Source organism: Ailuropoda melanoleuca, chromosome X (assembly GCF_002007445.2).
Source record: "Ailuropoda melanoleuca isolate Jingjing chromosome X, ASM200744v2, whole genome shotgun sequence".
NCBI lineage: Eukaryota > Metazoa > Chordata > Mammalia > Carnivora > Ursidae > Ailuropoda > Ailuropoda melanoleuca.
The window spans coordinates 50,249,800-50,268,487 of record NC_048238.1 but is presented as its reverse complement, the minus strand read 5'-3'; the positions used below and the strand labels follow the sequence as shown (position 1 = coordinate 50,268,487).

Here is an 18,688-nt window from a genome sequence, read left to right as displayed (position 1 = left end):
GCACTGGAGGAGATAATGCTAAGTGAAATAAGTCAAGCAGAGAAAGACAATTATCATATGATTTCTCTCATCTATGGAACATAAGAACTAGGATGATCGGTAGGGGAAGAAAGGGATAAAGAAAAGGGGGGTAATCAGAGGGGGGAATGAAACATGAGAGACTATGGACTATGGGAAACAAACTGGGGACTTCAGAGGGGAGGGGGTGGGGGAAGGGGATGGACTGGTGGTGGGTAGTAAGGAGGGCACGTATTGCATGGTGCACTGGGTGTTATGCGCAACTAATGAAGCATCAAACTTTACATCAGACAGGGGATGTACTGTATGGTGATTAACATAATATAATAAAATAAAATTAATTATAAAAAAAAAAGAATGTGTTTCTTGGTTTGCCTCTCTCTCTGTCTTAGTTTGTTTGTTTTGTTTTGTTTGTTGTTTTTTTCCTATGCTTGTTTGTTTTGTTTCTTAAATTCCACATATGAGTGAAATCATGCCATTTGTCTTTCTCTGACTGACTTATTTTGCTTAAGTTGATGTTTTTTGATCATGTAAAGTAGGGTCTATTTATATTATTTTACATGTGGCTATCCAGTTTTCCCAGTACCATTAACAGAAGAGACTCTCCTTTCCCCTTTGTGTATTATGGGTAGTGTGTTCTTATCAAAATTAGTTGTTTATATATTATATATTTATTTATAGGATCTCTACTCTTTTTAGTGGTCTGTTTTATTTCCAATATTTTCATATTTGTACCATCCTGCTTTGATAACTACAATTTTGTAATATAATTTGAATTCAAGAAGCATGATACCTTTAATCTGTTCTTTATCAAGAGGACATTGACTATTCAGGATCTCTTGTTGTTCTGTAAAAGTTTTAGATTTTTCTCCCCCATTATTTAAACTGCCATTGGAATTTTGACAGAGATTGCATTGAATCTATGGAGAGATTTGGATAGTATGGACATGTTAACCCTATTAACTCAACCGATCTATGAACATGGGATATCATTCCATGTATGTATATCCTATTCAATTTCTTTCAGTTAATGTGCTATAAGTCTCAGTGCATAGGTCTTTCAACTCTTGACTTAAATATGTTCCTAAGTGTTTATTCTATTAGGGTTGCTTCTTGATTTCCTTTTCGGGTAGATCATTGCTAGTATAAAGAAATGCAACAGTTTTTGCATGTTCATTTTGAATAATGTAACCTTACTACATTTGGTTAGACTAACAGTTTTTTTTTTATTTCCTTGTTTGTTTTGTTTTTGTAGAGTATTTAGGATTTTCTACTCATAGAATTATGTCATCTGCAGGCAGAGATAATTTTATATTTTCCTTTCTGATTTGCATGTTTTTTACATCTTTTCTTATCTGATTGCTCTTGTTAGTATTTTAGTATGATGCTATATATAAGTGGTGAGAATAAATGTCCTTCCCATGTTCAAAATTTGAGACAAAAAGCTTTTAGTTTTTCTGTATTGATTGTGATTTCAGTTGCTGGCTTTCCATAAATGGGCTTTATTGTGTTGAGGAAATTTTTTGTATCAATTTTGTAGAACATTTTTATCATGAATGGACTTTGGACTTTGTCAAATACATTGTCTGCATTTAATCAAATAACCATGTGCTTTTTTATTTTTGTTCTTTTACTGTAATTTGCCTCTTTGTTTTATTTGTACATATTAAATCAACCTTGCATTCCAAGGATAAATCTCCCCAGTTCTTGATATATAATTTTTTGATGGGTGTTGAATTCAATTTGTTAGAATTTTATTCAGAAGTTTTCCATCTTGTTGTTTAGACATATTGGCCAGTATTTTTCTCTTCCTGTGGTATCATTTTGTTTTGTTTGGTTTATTATTACAATTACCCTGGTTTCATAAATGATATTGAAAGCATTCCTTCTACTTCTGTGTTTTAAAAGAGTTTAAGAAGAATTCGTATTAATTTTTTTCTTCAAATGTTGGTAGAATTCATCAGCAAAGCCATCTGGCCCAGAGATTTCTTTCTTAGGAGATTTAGTAGTAGTAGTAGTAGTAGTAGTTATTACTTCTGTTTTCCCACTTATTATTGGTCTATTCAAGCTCACTACTTCTTGTTAATTCAGTATTGGTAGGTTGTACATTTCTAGGAATTTATTCATTTCTTCTTGACAATCCAGTTTGTTCACATGATATTGTTTAATGTAATTCTTCATTATTTTTTTCTGAAGCACCTGTTGTAATAGCTCCTATTCTTCATATTTGTTTTTTGATAATGCAAAATATTATTTATTTATTTACTTTGTTTCTTAGCATTCTTTCCTTAAGATTTATTTATTTATTTTAGGGAGAGAGAGAGCGTGAGTGGGAGAGAAAGAAACTCAAGCAGACTCCAAGGTACTGATTGCAGAGGCATACCTATATAAATTATTCATTTATAAGTTGCCTACAAGAGACTCGCTTCAGATGTAGGACACAAAGATTAAAAACAAAAAGAAAAAAAGTTTCATGCAAATGGAAAGTAAAGGAAGCTGCAATAACTATATAGAGACAAAATAGATTTAAACAGACTGTTCAAAGAATGAAAAAATAATATTAAAATGATAAAGGAGTTAATCCAACAAGACAATAAAACACTGTAAAAATTATGTATCTAATTCAGGAGCACTTAAATATATAAAACTAATATTAAGAGACTTAAAGTGAGAAATAACAATAAAATAATAGCAAGGAACTTTAATACCCCCACCTTCATTAGTATTTAGATAATTCATGCAAAATTAATGAGGAAACGTTAGTCTTAAATGACACATTAGATCAGATAGACTTAACATATATACAGAACATTTCATCCAAAAGCAACATACACATTTTGCTCAAGTGCACATGGAATATGTTCCAGGATAGACCATATTTTAGGACCCAAAACAAGTCTTAAAAATTTTTAAAAAGATTAAACTCATATAAGTATCTTTTATTACCACATGGTATGAAACCAGAAGTCGATTATAACAAGAAAACTGGAAAATCCACATGTATGTGGAAATGAAACAATATCTTACTGAAAAAACAATGAATCAAAGAAAAATCAATGAATAAAATAAACTGTGGCTTTAATTTAAATGAAAATACAACATACCAAAATATACAGAATACAGCATAATCAAGTGGGTTTTATTCCAACGATTGAAAGATGGTTAATCCTCAGCAAATCAGTCAATGTGATGAACCACATTTATGAAATGAAAGATAAAATCATATGATCGTCTCAATAGTTGTAGAGAAGCCATGTGACAAAATTCAATATCTATTTATGATTTTAAATACTGGGTATAGAGGAAATTTATCTCACCATAATAAAGGCTAAATATGTCAAGCCCATGGTTAGCATCATACTTAGAGGTGGAAAGTTGAAAGCTTTCCTCTAAGATCAGGAACAATACAAGGATGCCCACTCTTATCAGTTCATTTAACATAGCATTGATGTCTGAACCAGAATAATTAGGCAAGAAAAAGAAATAAAACGTGTCCAAATTTGAAGGGAAGCAGCAAAACTGTCTAATTAGAGACAGCATGATTTGATATATACAAAACCTTAAAGACTGAACCAACAACAAAAACAACAACAAAAACTGTTAGAATTAATAAATGAACTCATAAAGTTGTAGGGTACAAAATCAATGCACAGCACTATATTTCAATTCTATATACTAATAACAAACAGGAAAAATTTTAAAATTTCATTTATAATTGAATCAAAAAGAATAAAAGACAAAAGAACAAATTTAAACAAATAGCTGGATACCTATATGCCGAAAACCCTAAGAAACTGATGAAAGAAATTGAAGAGGACACACATAAATGGAAAAATATACCATGTTCATGGATTCAAAAAATTAATATTGTTAAAACCTCAATAATACCTAAAGCAATCTCTACATTAAATGCAACTCCTATTAAAGTTCTGTGAAATAAAACAAAGACTCCTAAATGTTGTATGGAACCACAAAATACCCTGAATAGCCAAACAATCTTGAGCAAGAAGGGTAAATCTGCAGACATCATCTACCTTGATTTCAAACTATATTATGCTTATAGTTATCAAAACAGTACGTATTAGCATAAAAACAGAAACACCATTCAATAGAACAGAATAGAGTGGCTTCTGGGGAGCTCAGTGAATAAAAGTTCTGACTCTTGATTTCAGCTCAGGTCATGATTTTAGGGTTGTGAGATAGAGCCCTGTGTCAGGCTACACACTGAGCATAGAATCTGCTTAAGATTCTCTCTCCCTCTCCTTCTGCCCTTTGCCCCTCTCCCCCCACACTATATACATATATATATGTATATATACACACACACACACACACACACATATACATATACAGAGAGAGAGAGGCCAGAAATATATCCATTCATATGTGGTAAATTAATTTCAGACAAAGGAGCCATGAATATACCATGGGGAAAGGACAGTCTTTTCAATTAATGGTGTTAGGAAATCTGGACAGTCACATGCAAAAAAAAAAAAATGAAACTAGACCACTATTTTACAGCACTATATACAAAAATTAATTCAACATGGATTAAAGATTTTAATGTAAGACTAGAAATCATAAAACTCCCAGAAGAAAAAAAAAATAGGCAGCAAGCTCCTTGTTATTAGAATTGATGATATTTTTTTTTTATTTGACACCAAAAGCAAAGGTAACAAAAGCAAAATTGAATATATAGGTTTACATCAAACTAACAATCATCTTCACAACAAAAGAAAACATCCACAAAATGAAAAGGCAAAACAACTATGGGAGAAAATGTTTGCAAATTACATTTCTGATAAGGAGTTAATATAAAAAAATGTATGAAGGACTCGTACAACTTTATAACCACCACCAGCATAACTACCATCACAACAACAAAAACCCATGCAATCTGATTTAAAAATGGGCATAAGATCTGAATAGACACTTTGTCAAAGACATATGCATGTCCAACAGGTACAAGAAAAGGTGTTCAAAATCACAAATCATTATAGAAGTATAAATTGATATCACTCCAAAATATCACCTCATGCCTGCTAGAATGGATAATAAAAGCATAAGAATTAGCAAGTGTTGGAGAGAATGTGGAGAAAATGGAAACTTTGTGCATTGCTGGCGGAAATCTAAATTTGGGCAGCCACTATGGAAAACACTAAGGAAATTAAAAAAGAAAAAAGAATCAAAATACAACTACCATATGATCCAGCAATTCCACTTCTGGATATTTATCTGAAGAATGCAGAAACACTCTATAGAAAAGATATAAACATCCCCATCTTCATCACTGTATTATTTGTAATAGCCAGATATGGAAACATCTTAAGCGTCATTGATGAATAAATCATTTTTATCTTTTTAATTTTTATTTTGTTATATGAGTCACCAAACAGTACATCACCAGTTGTTGATGTAATGTTCCATGATTCATTATTTTCATATAATACCCAGTGCACCATGCAATATGTGCCCTCCTTAATACTCATGACTGGCCTATCCCAATCCCCCACCCCCTCCCTTCTGAAGCCCTCAGTTTGTTTCCCAGAGTCCACAGTCTCTCATGGCTCAATCCCCTTCTGTTTACATCCCATCATNAAGTCCATGTTGCAGCAAATGTTGAGAAATCGTTCTTTTTGATGGCTGAGTAATATTCCATTGTATATATGGACCACAGCTTCTTAATCCAGTCATCTGTTGAAGGGCATCTCGGCTCCTTCCATGATTTGGCTATTGTGGACAATGCAGCTATGAACATTGGGGTGCATATGGCCCTTCTCTTTACTACGTCTGTATCTTTGGGGTAAACACCCAGTAGTGCAATGGCTGGGTCATAGGGTAGTTCAATTTTTAACTTTTTAAGGGACCTCCACACTGTTTTCCAGAGTGGCTGTACCAACTTGCATTCCCACCAACAATGTAGGAGGGATCCCCTTTCTCCACATCCTCTCCAACAATTGTTGTTTCTTGCCTTGTCTATCTTTGCCATTCTAACTGGCGTAAGGTGGTATCTCAGTGTGGTTTTGATTTGAATGTCCCTGATGGCTAATGATTTTGAACATTTTTTCATGTGTCTGTTAGCCATTTGTATGTCTTCATTGGAAAAGTGTCTGTTCATATCTTCTGCCCATTTTTTGATTTATTTGTTTCTTGTGTATTGAGTTTGAGAAGTTCTTTGTAGATCTTGGATACCAGTCTTTTATCTGTAGTGTCCTTTGCAAATATCTTCTTCCATTTCGTGGGCTGCCTCTTTGTTTTTTTGACTGTTTCCTTCGCTGTGCAGAAGCTTTTGATCTTGATGAAGTCCCACAAGTTCATTTTTTCTTTTGTTTCTCTTGCCTTTGGAGACGTGTCATGAAAAGAGTTGCTGTGGCCAATGTCATAGAGGTTGCTGCCTATATTCTCTAGGATTTTGATGGATTCCTGTCTCACATCAAGGTCTTTCATCCATTTGGAGTTTATCTTTGTGTATGGTGTGAGAGAGTGGTCAAGTTTCATTCTTTTGCATGTAGCTGTCCAATTTTCCCAGCACCATTTATTGAAGAGACTCTCTTTTTTCCACTGGATGTTTTTTCCTGCTTTGTCAAACATTAGTTGCCCATAGAGCCAAGGGTCCATTTCTGGGTTCTCTATTCTGTTCCATTGGTCTATGTGTCTGTTTTTGTGCCAGTACCATGCTGTCGTTGTGAACACAGCTTTGTAGTATAGCTTGAAATCTGGCAAGGTGATGCCCCGTATTTCTTCTTGTTTTAAATTATTCTAAAAGATGATTGCCTAGAGCAAGGGTCACAAACCTTTTTCTGTAAAGGGCCCCAAAAGTAAGTGTTTCAGGCTCTCAGAGCCATGTAGATTCTGTGGCAACTACCCAACTCTGCTTCTGTTGCATGAAAGCCGTCCAAGACAAGACATAAACAATTAATAAAACCTTATTTATAAAAATACATAGTGGGCCAGATTTTAAATCATAAAAATATGACACTTAGGAGATAAATGGAAATTTGAACACTGACAACATATTTGATAGTAGGGAATTACTAATTTTTTGGATGTACTAATGATATCGTGGTTATGTTCTTTAAAAACAGACTCCTTTTCTTTTAGAAATACATGTTAAATATTTACTAAAGTAATGATACCTGAGATGTGCTTCAAAATAGTACAGAAGGGAAATGGATAGGGCTATAGAAGAAAGAAGATTGACCATCAATTCATAAGTATTGAAGGTTAGGTACCTGTGGGTATATTTTACCATTGTACTTTTGTTATGTCTCTGAAACTTTTCTTAATAAACAGTTAAAAAACAAATATTCCTAATTTTAGGGGCCATGTCAGTTCTTTTTTATTCTTGTCCCTCCTCCATGCGAAATGAACCTGAATACAATCAAGCTTCTATATCTTAGAGTTTACAGGAAATATGTGGATAGAAGAACATACTAAAAATACCATGAGTATACAATCAGCCAAATACAGAAAGTGGAGAATTCTACAAGACAAAAGACTGAATTTAAACAAATAAATTACACTAAGAATAGGAGAACATTTATTTAGTAAGAGAGACTTAAGAGATCTATTATCCAAATGCAATTTGTTGACTTTGGATCCTAATTTGGACACACTATAAAAACACATGTTTTTAGAAAATTGTGAGATGATGAGCAGAGATTAGATGATACTGAGAAATTAGTTTTGTTATTGTGATAACAAAGAAAACGTCCTTCCCTGTTAGAGAAACACACTGATGTATTGTAGGTGAAGTGATATGTCTGGGATTTGCTTTTAAACACTCAGAAAAGATCACGAAATACAATGAGAGACCATTAAAGATTGAAGGGAACTAAGGAAAAATAACAACGCAAGGCAATGTGAGATTCTGGATAAGATCCTAGAACATTAGTAGAAAACCTGATAAAATTCAAACAAGCTCTGCAATTTAGTTAATAGTATTGTGCCAGTGTTAATTTACTGATTCTGATCATTGTACTACGGTTATGTACAATGTTAACAGAGGAAACTGGGTAAGGGCTATATAGGAATTTTCCATTGCAGCTTTCTTGTATGTAGAAAATTAGTTAAAAATAAACAGGTTAGAAATCATACTCCAAAGAAAAAGGAACCTTTGTGCACTGTGTGGGAAAGCAAGCTGGTGCAGCCACTGTGGAAAACAGTATGGAGGTTCTTCAAAAAATTAAAAATAGAACTACCATAGGATCCAGTAATACCACTTGTGGGTATTTACCCAAAGAAAACAAAAAGACTAATTTGAAAAGATATATGCACCCCTATAAGAGACTATGGACTATGAGAAAAAAACTGAAGACTTCAGAGGGGAGGGGGGTGGGGGAATGGGATAGACTGGTGATGGGTAGTAAGGAGGGCACATATTGCATGGTGCACTGGGTGTTATGTGCAACTAATGAAGCATCGAACTTTGCATCAGAATCCGGGGATGTACTGTATGGTGACCAACATAATATAATAAAAAAAATCATTATATAAAAAAAAAAGATATATGCACCCCTAAGTTTACTGCAGCATTATTTACAATAGCCAAGATATGGACGCATACCAAGTGTCCTTTGATAGATGAATGGATAAAGAAGATGTGGTATATCTGTACAATGGAATATTATTCAGCCATAAAAAAGAATGCGATCTTGACATCTACAGCAACATGGATGGATCTAGAGAGTAAGTAATGCTAAGTAAAATAAGTCAGAGAAAGACAAGTACCATATGATTTCACTCATATGTGGAATTTAGGAAACAAAAACAAATGAACAAAGAAAAAAAAGAGACCGGAAAACCAGACTCTTAAACATAGAGAACAAATTTGTGGTTGCAAAATGGGAGGTTGATTGGGGGGGGGAGGGTGAAAAAGATAAAGAGGATTAAGAGTACACTTACTGTGATGAGCACTGAGATGTGTATAGAATTGTCGAATCATTATATTGTACACCTGAAACTATTATAACACTGTATGTTAATTATACTTGAACTCAAAAAATAAATTTAAAAAAAAGATTAAACAAAAAAAAATCATACTCTAGGAAAAAAATGGTGGGGAGATGAAATAATAGCAGAATTTTGATAGGTACCTGGGTTCATCAGACCACTCTTTATTTATATACTTAAAAGCTTTTTTTTTAATGATTTTTTTTTATTATATTATGTTAGTCACCATACAGTACATCCCCGGATTCCAATGCAAAGTTCGATGCTTCATTAGTTGCGTATAACACCCAGTGCACCATGCAATACGTGCCCTCTATAATAGAATTTTTAAATACATCACTTCCTTGTTTCTGCCATTCCCTCAAACTACTCTCCTTCCCCTCCTCTTCCCTGATCAAATTGCTCTACACGCGCCCACTCCCTTAATCCTTTGTAATTTGGCACTGGCCTTACCACAACTTTACTTTCCCCACAGCTCTGTAACAGTGACCTCATAATCAAGAAGTACAAGGATCCTTTCACCGTCTAAATATTCTTCAGCACTTAATATGTAAACCACCCCTTTTGAAGCTGTATTCTCTCACTACTATGACACTGACCTTTCAAGCTCCAGGATTGCTATTTTGAGTTTTCATGCTGCCTGTAACTGCTAGGGAAGGCAAAACAGTACAGAAGGGATGAGCTTCAAAGCCAAACTGGGCTCTGCCCTCACTTGGAGACAACACCATCGTAAGAATTAGTAACACCAGCATTGCACCTAGCACACGGTCAATGCTCAACATATGATATTTGGAGAGTACTGGTTAAGAGTGCTGCTGGAAGCCATCCAGCTCTATCATTTACTACCTATGTGACACTGAGCAGGTTCCTTAACCTTTCCATACCTCAGTTCCTCATCTATAAAACTGAGAGAATAGTATCATCATCACAGGTTGCTGTGAGGAAGAAATGCATTACTTTGTGTAAAGCACTTAGTAGGAGGCTCACAGCAGGGGCTAGATACATGTTAGCTCTAGTTCAAGATTCTCAGGGGGTCAATTCCAGTTCTATCACTTGTATAATGAAGAATTTGGCTGCCCTTTGTCTCCTGTTCCTGGAAGGTAGCCTCTAAACCCTTGGAATTTCCTAAATGATAGTGTTATTTTTGTTATTCATGGTGGGCCCTAACAGTTTAGCTAACAGGTGAGTCATGGTAGGCCCCTAGAGAGTTTATGCTAATGAGGTGACAGCATGGGGGCAAACCATTCCAGACAGACAAAACACAAAATCAGAGGGTTGAAGCTTTGACTCCTGTGACATAAACCTGGCCTTTGGGGAGGGGAGGAGTCAATGATCTAGTCAATTATGCCTACATAAAAAAACACAAAGACTCTAGATACATGATTAGTGCACTGCCCTGGTTGGCAATATTCTGCCTATTGTCACAGATCGATGTATCAAAAGGGGTTAACAAGGTCTTGACTCCACAAGAAGACAAGGAAGCTTTGTGTTACGGACCCTCCCAGACCTCACCCTATGCATCTCTCCCTTTAGCTGGTTTGGATTGTATCCTCTTGCTATAATAAAACTGTAATTTTAAGTATGTGCTGTCCTGAATTCTATGAACCATTCTAGTGAAATATGGAGCTTGAGGGGATCATGGGAACCCCCGAATTTGCAGCCAGTAGGTCAGAAGCAAGGGTGGTCCTGGAACATCCAAACTTGTGGCCGGTGTCTGAAGTAAGGGCAGTCTTGTGGAAGACTGTGCCTTTAACCTGTGAAGTCTGGCCTAACTCCAGCTAATTGGTTTAAAAAGCCACTGCAGTCACTAAAGTGTCATGTGATTCCTATCTTATCACCATGCCAATATTTCCTCAATCTTCTTTTCTCAAGAGAATTAGTGATACGGTTCAGAGAGCTGAGCCAGGATCTGTGGAATTCAAACCCCACATATGACAAACAGGACTTCTAGGCCCTCAGCTAGTGGACTTGGTCTCTGACTAGCTTCTCAGTGGGGATGAAAGGTGACTTAAACCCAATATCCTTCTCTTCTCCCTGTGCAGTAGGCTCATGCACATATATGTACATGTGTACACAGAAAACCATGTGTACACTTTGCTGCCTGGCTTGGGCCAATGAGGGGAGCAGGTAGAGGCAGGGCCAAAAAGATACAGTAGAAGCAGGGACTGCAGCCTTAAGCAAGGAGCTGGGACCAGATGGGTTATACTACTGACCAAAATCCTGGGGCAAAGAGTCAACAAGTGCTCTTTTTCCTGCTCCCCAAACAAATAATAGATAGATACTACCAAAGATTGTCTTCTCAACTCTATGCAAATGACTCCTAATTAAACCTAGTCCTGACTTGTGAGCCCTGAAGTTCAGGTTTTAGATAAACTGCCTGCTGGATATCTATTAGATGGCCTGCCAGTATCTAAAACTAAACATGTCCAAAAGTCAATCAATCAACTTTTAGGGTCCTCATCCTCCTCCTACGTATTTCTGTTCAGGGCATCAGTATCCTCCCATTTGTCTACAGCCTTGCTTTTCAAAATATGGCACTGGGAGCAGCAGCAGTATCACCTGGAAGCTTGTCAGAAATGCAGAATCTCAGGTTTCATCTCAGACCTACCAAATCAGAATCTGCGATTTAACAAGATTCCCCCAGGTGATTGTTACGCACATTACAGTTCAAAAAACTCTTATCCAAGGCATTCTCCCTAGCACTCCAAACCCTCAAGGATCCTGCCTGTCTCTAGTCTTCATGACTCCCACCACTGCTATAGTCCAGGTAGCAATCACTTGTTCCTAGAACTACTGGTTTCACTGATCTAGATTCCAAGCATTCCTCATGGTAACTCTCCCTCAATTATTTTGTCAAATTCATGATTTTAAATCCTTCCCTCCTCAAAAATTTCCACTGGCTCCTCATTTCCCATTAAACCTCCAAGCTTAGTAGTCAATAAGAAGAAATAACATTTATTGCATGATCATTACGTGCCAGGCACTCTACCAAGTGTTTTACATGTCTTAACTCATTTAATCCACCTAACAACCCTATGAGCTAATTATTACTCTATCTTCATTCTACAGATGGGGAAACTAAGGCATGGAGAGGTTAAATGACAGAGCTGAGAATCAAACCTAGGCAATTTGACCCCAGTGCACAAATTCCTAATCACTGTTTCATACTGCCTCCCTAATTCAGTAGCCTTATTTTTTTAAGGCTTACCTCCTAAGACTTCCCTGTACTTTAGCCAAAGTGATCTACCTGTTGTTCCATAAATACATTAACACTTCCCAACTTCTGTACCCTCACACATGAGAGGTTGTGTAGTCTTAATGGAAATAATCTGGGCTTCAGAAGCAAGCCTAGTTTCAAATTTTAGGCCTGGCCACTAACTGGTTCTAAGACCCTAGGGAAATCATCAAACCTCTCTGAGTCTCCTCTCCTCATCTGCAGGTAAAACACAGTTTAAAAACCACCTAACTGAAATGGTTGCTGTGAAGTTTAGAAAATATGCGAGGATGTCTAGTACAATCCTGGCACATAGCAGGTGCTCAATCATTGATAGCCTTTATGCTCACCTGAAATTTCAAATCCTACCCACCCTCTAATGCCCTCTCAAATATAACTTCTACTTTGTAGCTTGCTTTGTCATCCAAATTGGACATGATAGCATCTTCCTTTAAATTTTGTTACTATTGTATGTGTAACTCTGATTTGCTACCTTATTTTAGCATTGTACCTTTGCTGTATGAGAGTGTAAGCACCATAAGGGCAAGCAATTTGTATGCCCTAAAACAGGTAGCATAATGCATTGCACATTGTGGGAGTTCAATAAACACTACTGAGTAGAAGTGGGTTGGACATTGAGTAATGAATGACCAGAACCACTAAAATTAATTGGGGAAAACTTCATAAAAAAAGAGGTGGAACAGGAAATAAAAAGAGCTAAGCACCTGTAACTATGTCAAACGAGGCACTGTGTGTATAATAGCTCATTAGTACTCTCATTAATTCTGTGATGAGTTACTATCCCATTTTCCAAATGAGGAAACTCACAAATGTTCCATGAAAACTTGGACCCACTCACTCTCTTTCATTGCTGTATCCCCAGTGCATAAAGGAGCACCTGGAACATAGTAGGTGCTCAATAAATATTTGTTGAGTGAATGAAGAGATGAAAAAATAGTGCTAGTAAGCAGAACCAGGACTAGAGGCAATTTCACTTGACTCCCAGTTCAGTCCTCTGCTATGTTAATTTGCCAATTTAAAACAGAGGAAAGGGATGTACCATTTATTAAACAACTGCTGTAAAACTCAATACCATTTGGGAAGAGGGATCTTAGGCCAGAACGTTGAATAATTACACTCCTCAGTTCATGACACTGATTGTGTTTGACACTTTACATAAATTATATCATTTGATCTTCCTAAAAACTCTTTGAGGCAGGTATTTTTACATTCATTTTACAGACAAAGAAACACTCTCCATGAAATTATTTGCCCAAACTCTCATAAGAGGCAGAGCGGGTGATTCCAGCCCAGGTAAGTTTAACTCCAAAACCTGTGTTCTTAAATATTTGTCCAGGCTTTGGGCTTGTACTTGCAAAGCAAATCGTACCCCCTGCACAGACAGGAACAAGATAGCATCATGAAGAGCTGAGCATCACGAAGAGCATTGCAAGGAGCTGCAACAAGGAGGGCAGGGATTAAACCAAGACTACTGAGGTCACTGAACAGATCAATAATCAAGTTATAACGTCCTATGGGAAGCAATCTCATTAATCCAAGAATGCTGCTACTCCAGCAAGAACGAGAGACAGAACTTAATAACATGAAGGACAGCAGAAACAAAGATATTTAAATTACCTAAAGCTCGGCATTTAACACAATGTACGGGAGGAGAACAAGCCCTGACAGCAGAGGACAAGAAAGTGTGTAGGAGTTTCACAAGAAGGCGTGGAAGGAACGAGGACTGAGGGAAAGCGGTTAACCCAAAGAGCGGGTGCAGTGTTGACACTGCTTCTGGCATCGGGTATAGGACGGGCCTACCGGGAGGAAGGAGTTCCAGCCTTCTCAGGCCAGGAGCCCGTCACCAGACTTCCTTAAGGGCACTCTGCCTCACCCTCAGTCCCTTTTGCCACAGAACCCAAGCTCACCAGGGGCCTGGGCGATGTTGTCCCCGGGTCTCCCGAAGACTCGGCCGCTTTCGCCATCTTGGCCCTCCTTCTCCCGGGTCGCTCCCACAGGCCTTCGCGGAACCTGAGACGTGGAGGCCGCGGCTGGTCAGCGCGTCATCGCGCGGCGACGCGTCACCGAAAGGCGCCTGGCAATGGCCGTCGGTCCCGGGGCGTCGCTATCCCTGGCCTTTGGGTGTCCGGGAGCGATCCGAATCACCGCGCCCGGCTTCGCTTCGCTTCTTAAGGACCACAGGTCCCGTTAGACATGCTCCCCCTTTCATACTTAACCCCAGTCCTCAGATCGCTGCACGGCTACCTTTTTTTTTTCTTTAATCCACGCACCCGCGCACCCGTTTCTCGCTCTCAGGGCGGCTCTGCAGAGCTTGCACTTCACGGAAAAAGCCTGCGCCTCCCCGGCCCCCCCAAAATTTCGCGTTTCCGTGCTCCTGAATAAAGAGATCAATCCCTCCTGAATAAAGAGATCAATCCCTCCTGACCAACTGCTCCCTCCGCCGTCGCTCCTGCCTGGCTGATTCCTCGCGCTTTGTTACCCCCGCTACCAGCCGATTTCCACATCGCAGCTTTTATAAACTATACAAGATTACTTTTCTTTCTCCCTCACCCGCTTTGAGGAGGGGCGAGGCTGGCTTTTCTGTATACGTTGGCCAAAATGTAAATCTCACTACAGCTTCTCAAATTGCTGAGTGTTCTGGAGCAAGTACTAAAAATGTTTAAGGTCTTAAAGAGGGTGATTATTGTACGAATAACTTTTTAAAAAATCCTGCATGTCCCAACCCCTTTTCCCTGCCTAGTTCCGGGTCTTTCTCACTCCACTTTACCTCGGCCCCAGGTTAAAATGCGATCAGGCAATACAGTCATTTTTGATGCAAGGAGTGTTCAGGATACCTGAGTGTCCTTTGGTGGTGTGAATACCAGGTTTCCGCTTTTAACAAACAGGGTAGGGATGGGTGTGTAGTAAAGTGCTTTATATTTTTGGATAGGCAATCCAGAAAGAAATCAAGTCTCCAATTTAAGAAGAAAGAATGTGGACTGTGGTGGGACAAAATTCTCAAATGAATGATAGGATGTGTGTAGGGGACTTGATGTGTGGTTTTGTTTTGTTTAAATATTCTCATAATTCTTCAGATCAAGCACATTTCAGTACTTGCTCAGGTACTGATGGGAGTGATACTAAAATTGAGGCCAGTAGATACGAAACATTTTTTGAAACATTTTTAAAAGATTTCATTTATTTGAGGTAGAGAGAGCAGGAGCAAGGGAGCGGAGGAGAAGGAGAAGCAGGCTCCCAGCTGAGCAGGACAGGACAGCGGATCATGACCAGAGTCAAACGACTGAGCCACCCAGATGTCCCTGAAACACTTCTTTTTAAAAGAGACTAACATAACATAATAAAAAATATTTTTTTAATAAAAATAAAAGAATATTATGTACAGATTTCCGGCACTTGTTATCGGGTTACCAAGTCCCTTCCCGCTTTCCTGAGGCCATTGATAATCTTTTCTATTTCCTTGCCAACCTCCAAAATTAGTTATCTTTCCCTAACCCCGAGCTCCAACTTCTGCTACCTAACCTCATCTCTTGGCCCCTTTGCTAATGGTTTCAAGATGGCCTTGATGCTGGGTTAAGAAGAGAACAGGCCATAAAACAATTGTGGGGGCAGTCAGTGTCCACGTTACCTAGGCATTATTTCAGGCTAAAATGTGAGTTTTCCTCATTTAACTAATAGGGTACAGGCTGAATATGAGGTAATATGCTATGAAGAAAAAAACTCAGAAAGGTCGTAGAGGAAGCAGGTGGCATAGGGACAAGTTTCTAAAATAGGAACTATTTTATGTTTTTCATTGCAAATATATCTTACAAAATTGCCAAACTCAGTATTCTTTAATACACTTTCAGCCATTACCCTCTGTTAGACTATGAACACTTACAGCACAGCAGGACTCGCATGACTTGCCCATAGTTGCTTTGAAACTTTGTAAGTGGTGGAAGTGAGATTAATATTTAGGCCAGTAGGTTTGAGAACTTTTTTAGTTGTTCTAAATTACAGGACAATACAATGCACAACTCTAAGAAAACAACTAGAAAATATTGAGGAAAAAGGCAGTTTTCTAGAAAAATGGTCAAAATCAATTCAAAAAAGAAGTAGGGAATTTCATTAGGATAAAATTTTGGAAATGAAAAATATATGAAAAGCAAGGTACAGGACAGTTTGTATGGCATGCTACCATCTGGGTAAAAAGTAAGGTGGAGGAAATATATATTTGTATACTTGAATATTCACAAACTATGTCCCAATGGCTACACAAGAGATTAGTAACAGTTGTTGCCTCAGGAGACAAACTGAGGGACTGTCAATAAGAGGTGGAAGGGACTACTTAATGGCTTTCAAGGGAGGACTATTTGTTGTATAACCTTCCATGCAGTTTGAAATTTTTACCAGGGACTTTAACAAAAAGTTGCCAAGATCTATCCTTCCCTCCCACCCACAAAGTGCTGGATGGTTTCACAGGCTAGTCATTCAAGCCTTCAAGGAGCAGATCATTTCTACATTACATAAATTTTTCCAGAGAAAGGAAAAAAGAAAATTTACAGATTTTTTCTAGGGACCCCACATAAACATGGTATCAAACCTGACAAAGAGTACTAAAAAAGAAAACTCTGTATCAGTCTTGTTATCGATATTAGATACAAACATTTTACACTAGCAAATCAAATCTGGTAAGATAATACAATAATAATATCCCATGATCAAGTAGAGTTTTTCTCAGAACTATAAAGTTCATTCAGAAACAGGAAATGAAATAGTGATAACTGACCATTTTAACGGGTAAAAAAAAAAGAAGCCATCATCTTGATGCTGAAAATTCAAATTCATTCCTGAAAATAAATATATTAATAATAATAACTACATAATAACTACATTAGGATACCTAATGTTATAAAGAAATCTGTCTCAAACCAAAAGTCAACATCTTGCTATACCTGGCATTCCCATTTAAGCCAAGATGAAGAGAAGAATGCTTATAATCACCATTATCATTTGACACTGTCCGGGAAGTGCTAGACAGTGCAATTAGACTCTTCCTACTCTGGGTGGTCAGGGGTAACCGTGCTCATTCTCTTTGACACCATTGGTCCCCCTGGTTATCCTCACCCATAAACCCCACCTTAACCCTCACTCTCTAATACACTCGCAACCTTCTAGCCCTAGAAACTCCAGACAAGTTCCCCACTTCCAGTATTTTCTTCTCTTGGCACTCGCCTATCTTAAAGTATAGCACTTCTCTGTATAAACACTCCACCCTTCCTGGTGTAAACATAGTTTCTTCTCTCTCCTATTGTAAAGAATTACTGATAACCCCCCTCCCTAACCTATTTGCCACCACCTCTTTCCCAGTTGCTGCCCTGGCCCAGCCTTTCCCTTACCCTGCTCTCTAGTCCTTTTCCACTTTCCTGAGTTTTCTTTTTTTTAAATATTTTATTTATTTACTTGAGAGAGAGAACAAATGCAAGAAAGAGCACGAGCAGGGGAAAGGGGCAGAGAGAGAGGGAGAAGCCAACCCCCTGCTGAGCAGGGAGCCTGACGTAGGGTTCAATCCCAGGACCCCAGGACCAAGACCTGAACCGAAGGCAGATGCTTAAGGGACTGAGCCACCCAGGTGGCCGAGGCTTTTTATACCTTTTATCTTCACACCTATCTCCAAACTAGGTTATCTCTCTGACTCCTCTACCATGTACCTCATCCCTGGGCTTTCTCCATGCTTCTGACTCAGGATTGCCGTGCCCCTGGGCTAGAAGGAGATCAGGCTATGAAGGAATTGTAGATTCAGTCAGTATTAAAGTTACCTGGGTGCCCTTTCAGGCTACACATACCTGTTCCCTGTTTAACAAACAAGGTAGAAGATTGGTATGAGATGAAGTAGAGTGCTATGTATTTTTGGATAGGCACTCTACAAAATTCCAGAGTCGCTCTAAAGCTAAAAAGATGTAAAGGACACAAGCAACTCACAGAATAGGAATTGACATCGTATTCTTTTCTGTCACAATCATATCCAGCAATATTTATGATTGTGTATACCTATGTTAATTATTCTTTCTAAAACCATGGATATTTTCAATAGAGCAGTTGACATTTGATTTTGTAATCCATAAAATTACATTCACACCCTTAGCGTGTGTCTAAATTGTAGTTTTGTGGCAAAAGAAATAATTTTATAATTTATTTTTAATACTTGTACATTTGTCCATGTTATTCAATTTGATTAATATTTCCCCCAAAATTTTGCTATGAAAATATCCAAATATATAGTAAAGTTGGAAGAATAGTACAGTGAGCCCCCATGTACACACCACCTGGATTTATACAATTCACATTTTGCTATTTCTGCCTTATTACGTCTCTATCCATCTGTCCATCCAACAAATCTCCTCATGCATCATTTATTTCATTCTTTATACATTTCGAAGTAAAGACATTAGTATATGTCATGCTTTAATGTTTAAGCATGCATTGTTTGGAAAAGGAAAAGATAGA

At 37.7% G+C, this 18,688-nt stretch overlaps 1 protein-coding gene across 1 annotated transcript in view; it reads right to left on the bottom strand.

Moving 5' to 3' along the window:
* The window catches only part of YIPF6 (Yip1 domain family member 6), a 34,312-nt gene extending 20,051 nt beyond the window's left edge, over positions 1 to 14,261 (bottom strand). Inside the window, exon 1 of the mRNA XM_002930156.4 lies at positions 14,113 to 14,261. Coding sequence (XP_002930202.1) covers positions 14,113 to 14,169 — 57 coding nt within the window. The 5' untranslated portion in view covers positions 14,170 to 14,261. The remainder of the gene's footprint in view (positions 1 to 14,112) is intronic.
* Positions 14,262 to 18,688: the final 4,427 nt, after the last annotated feature.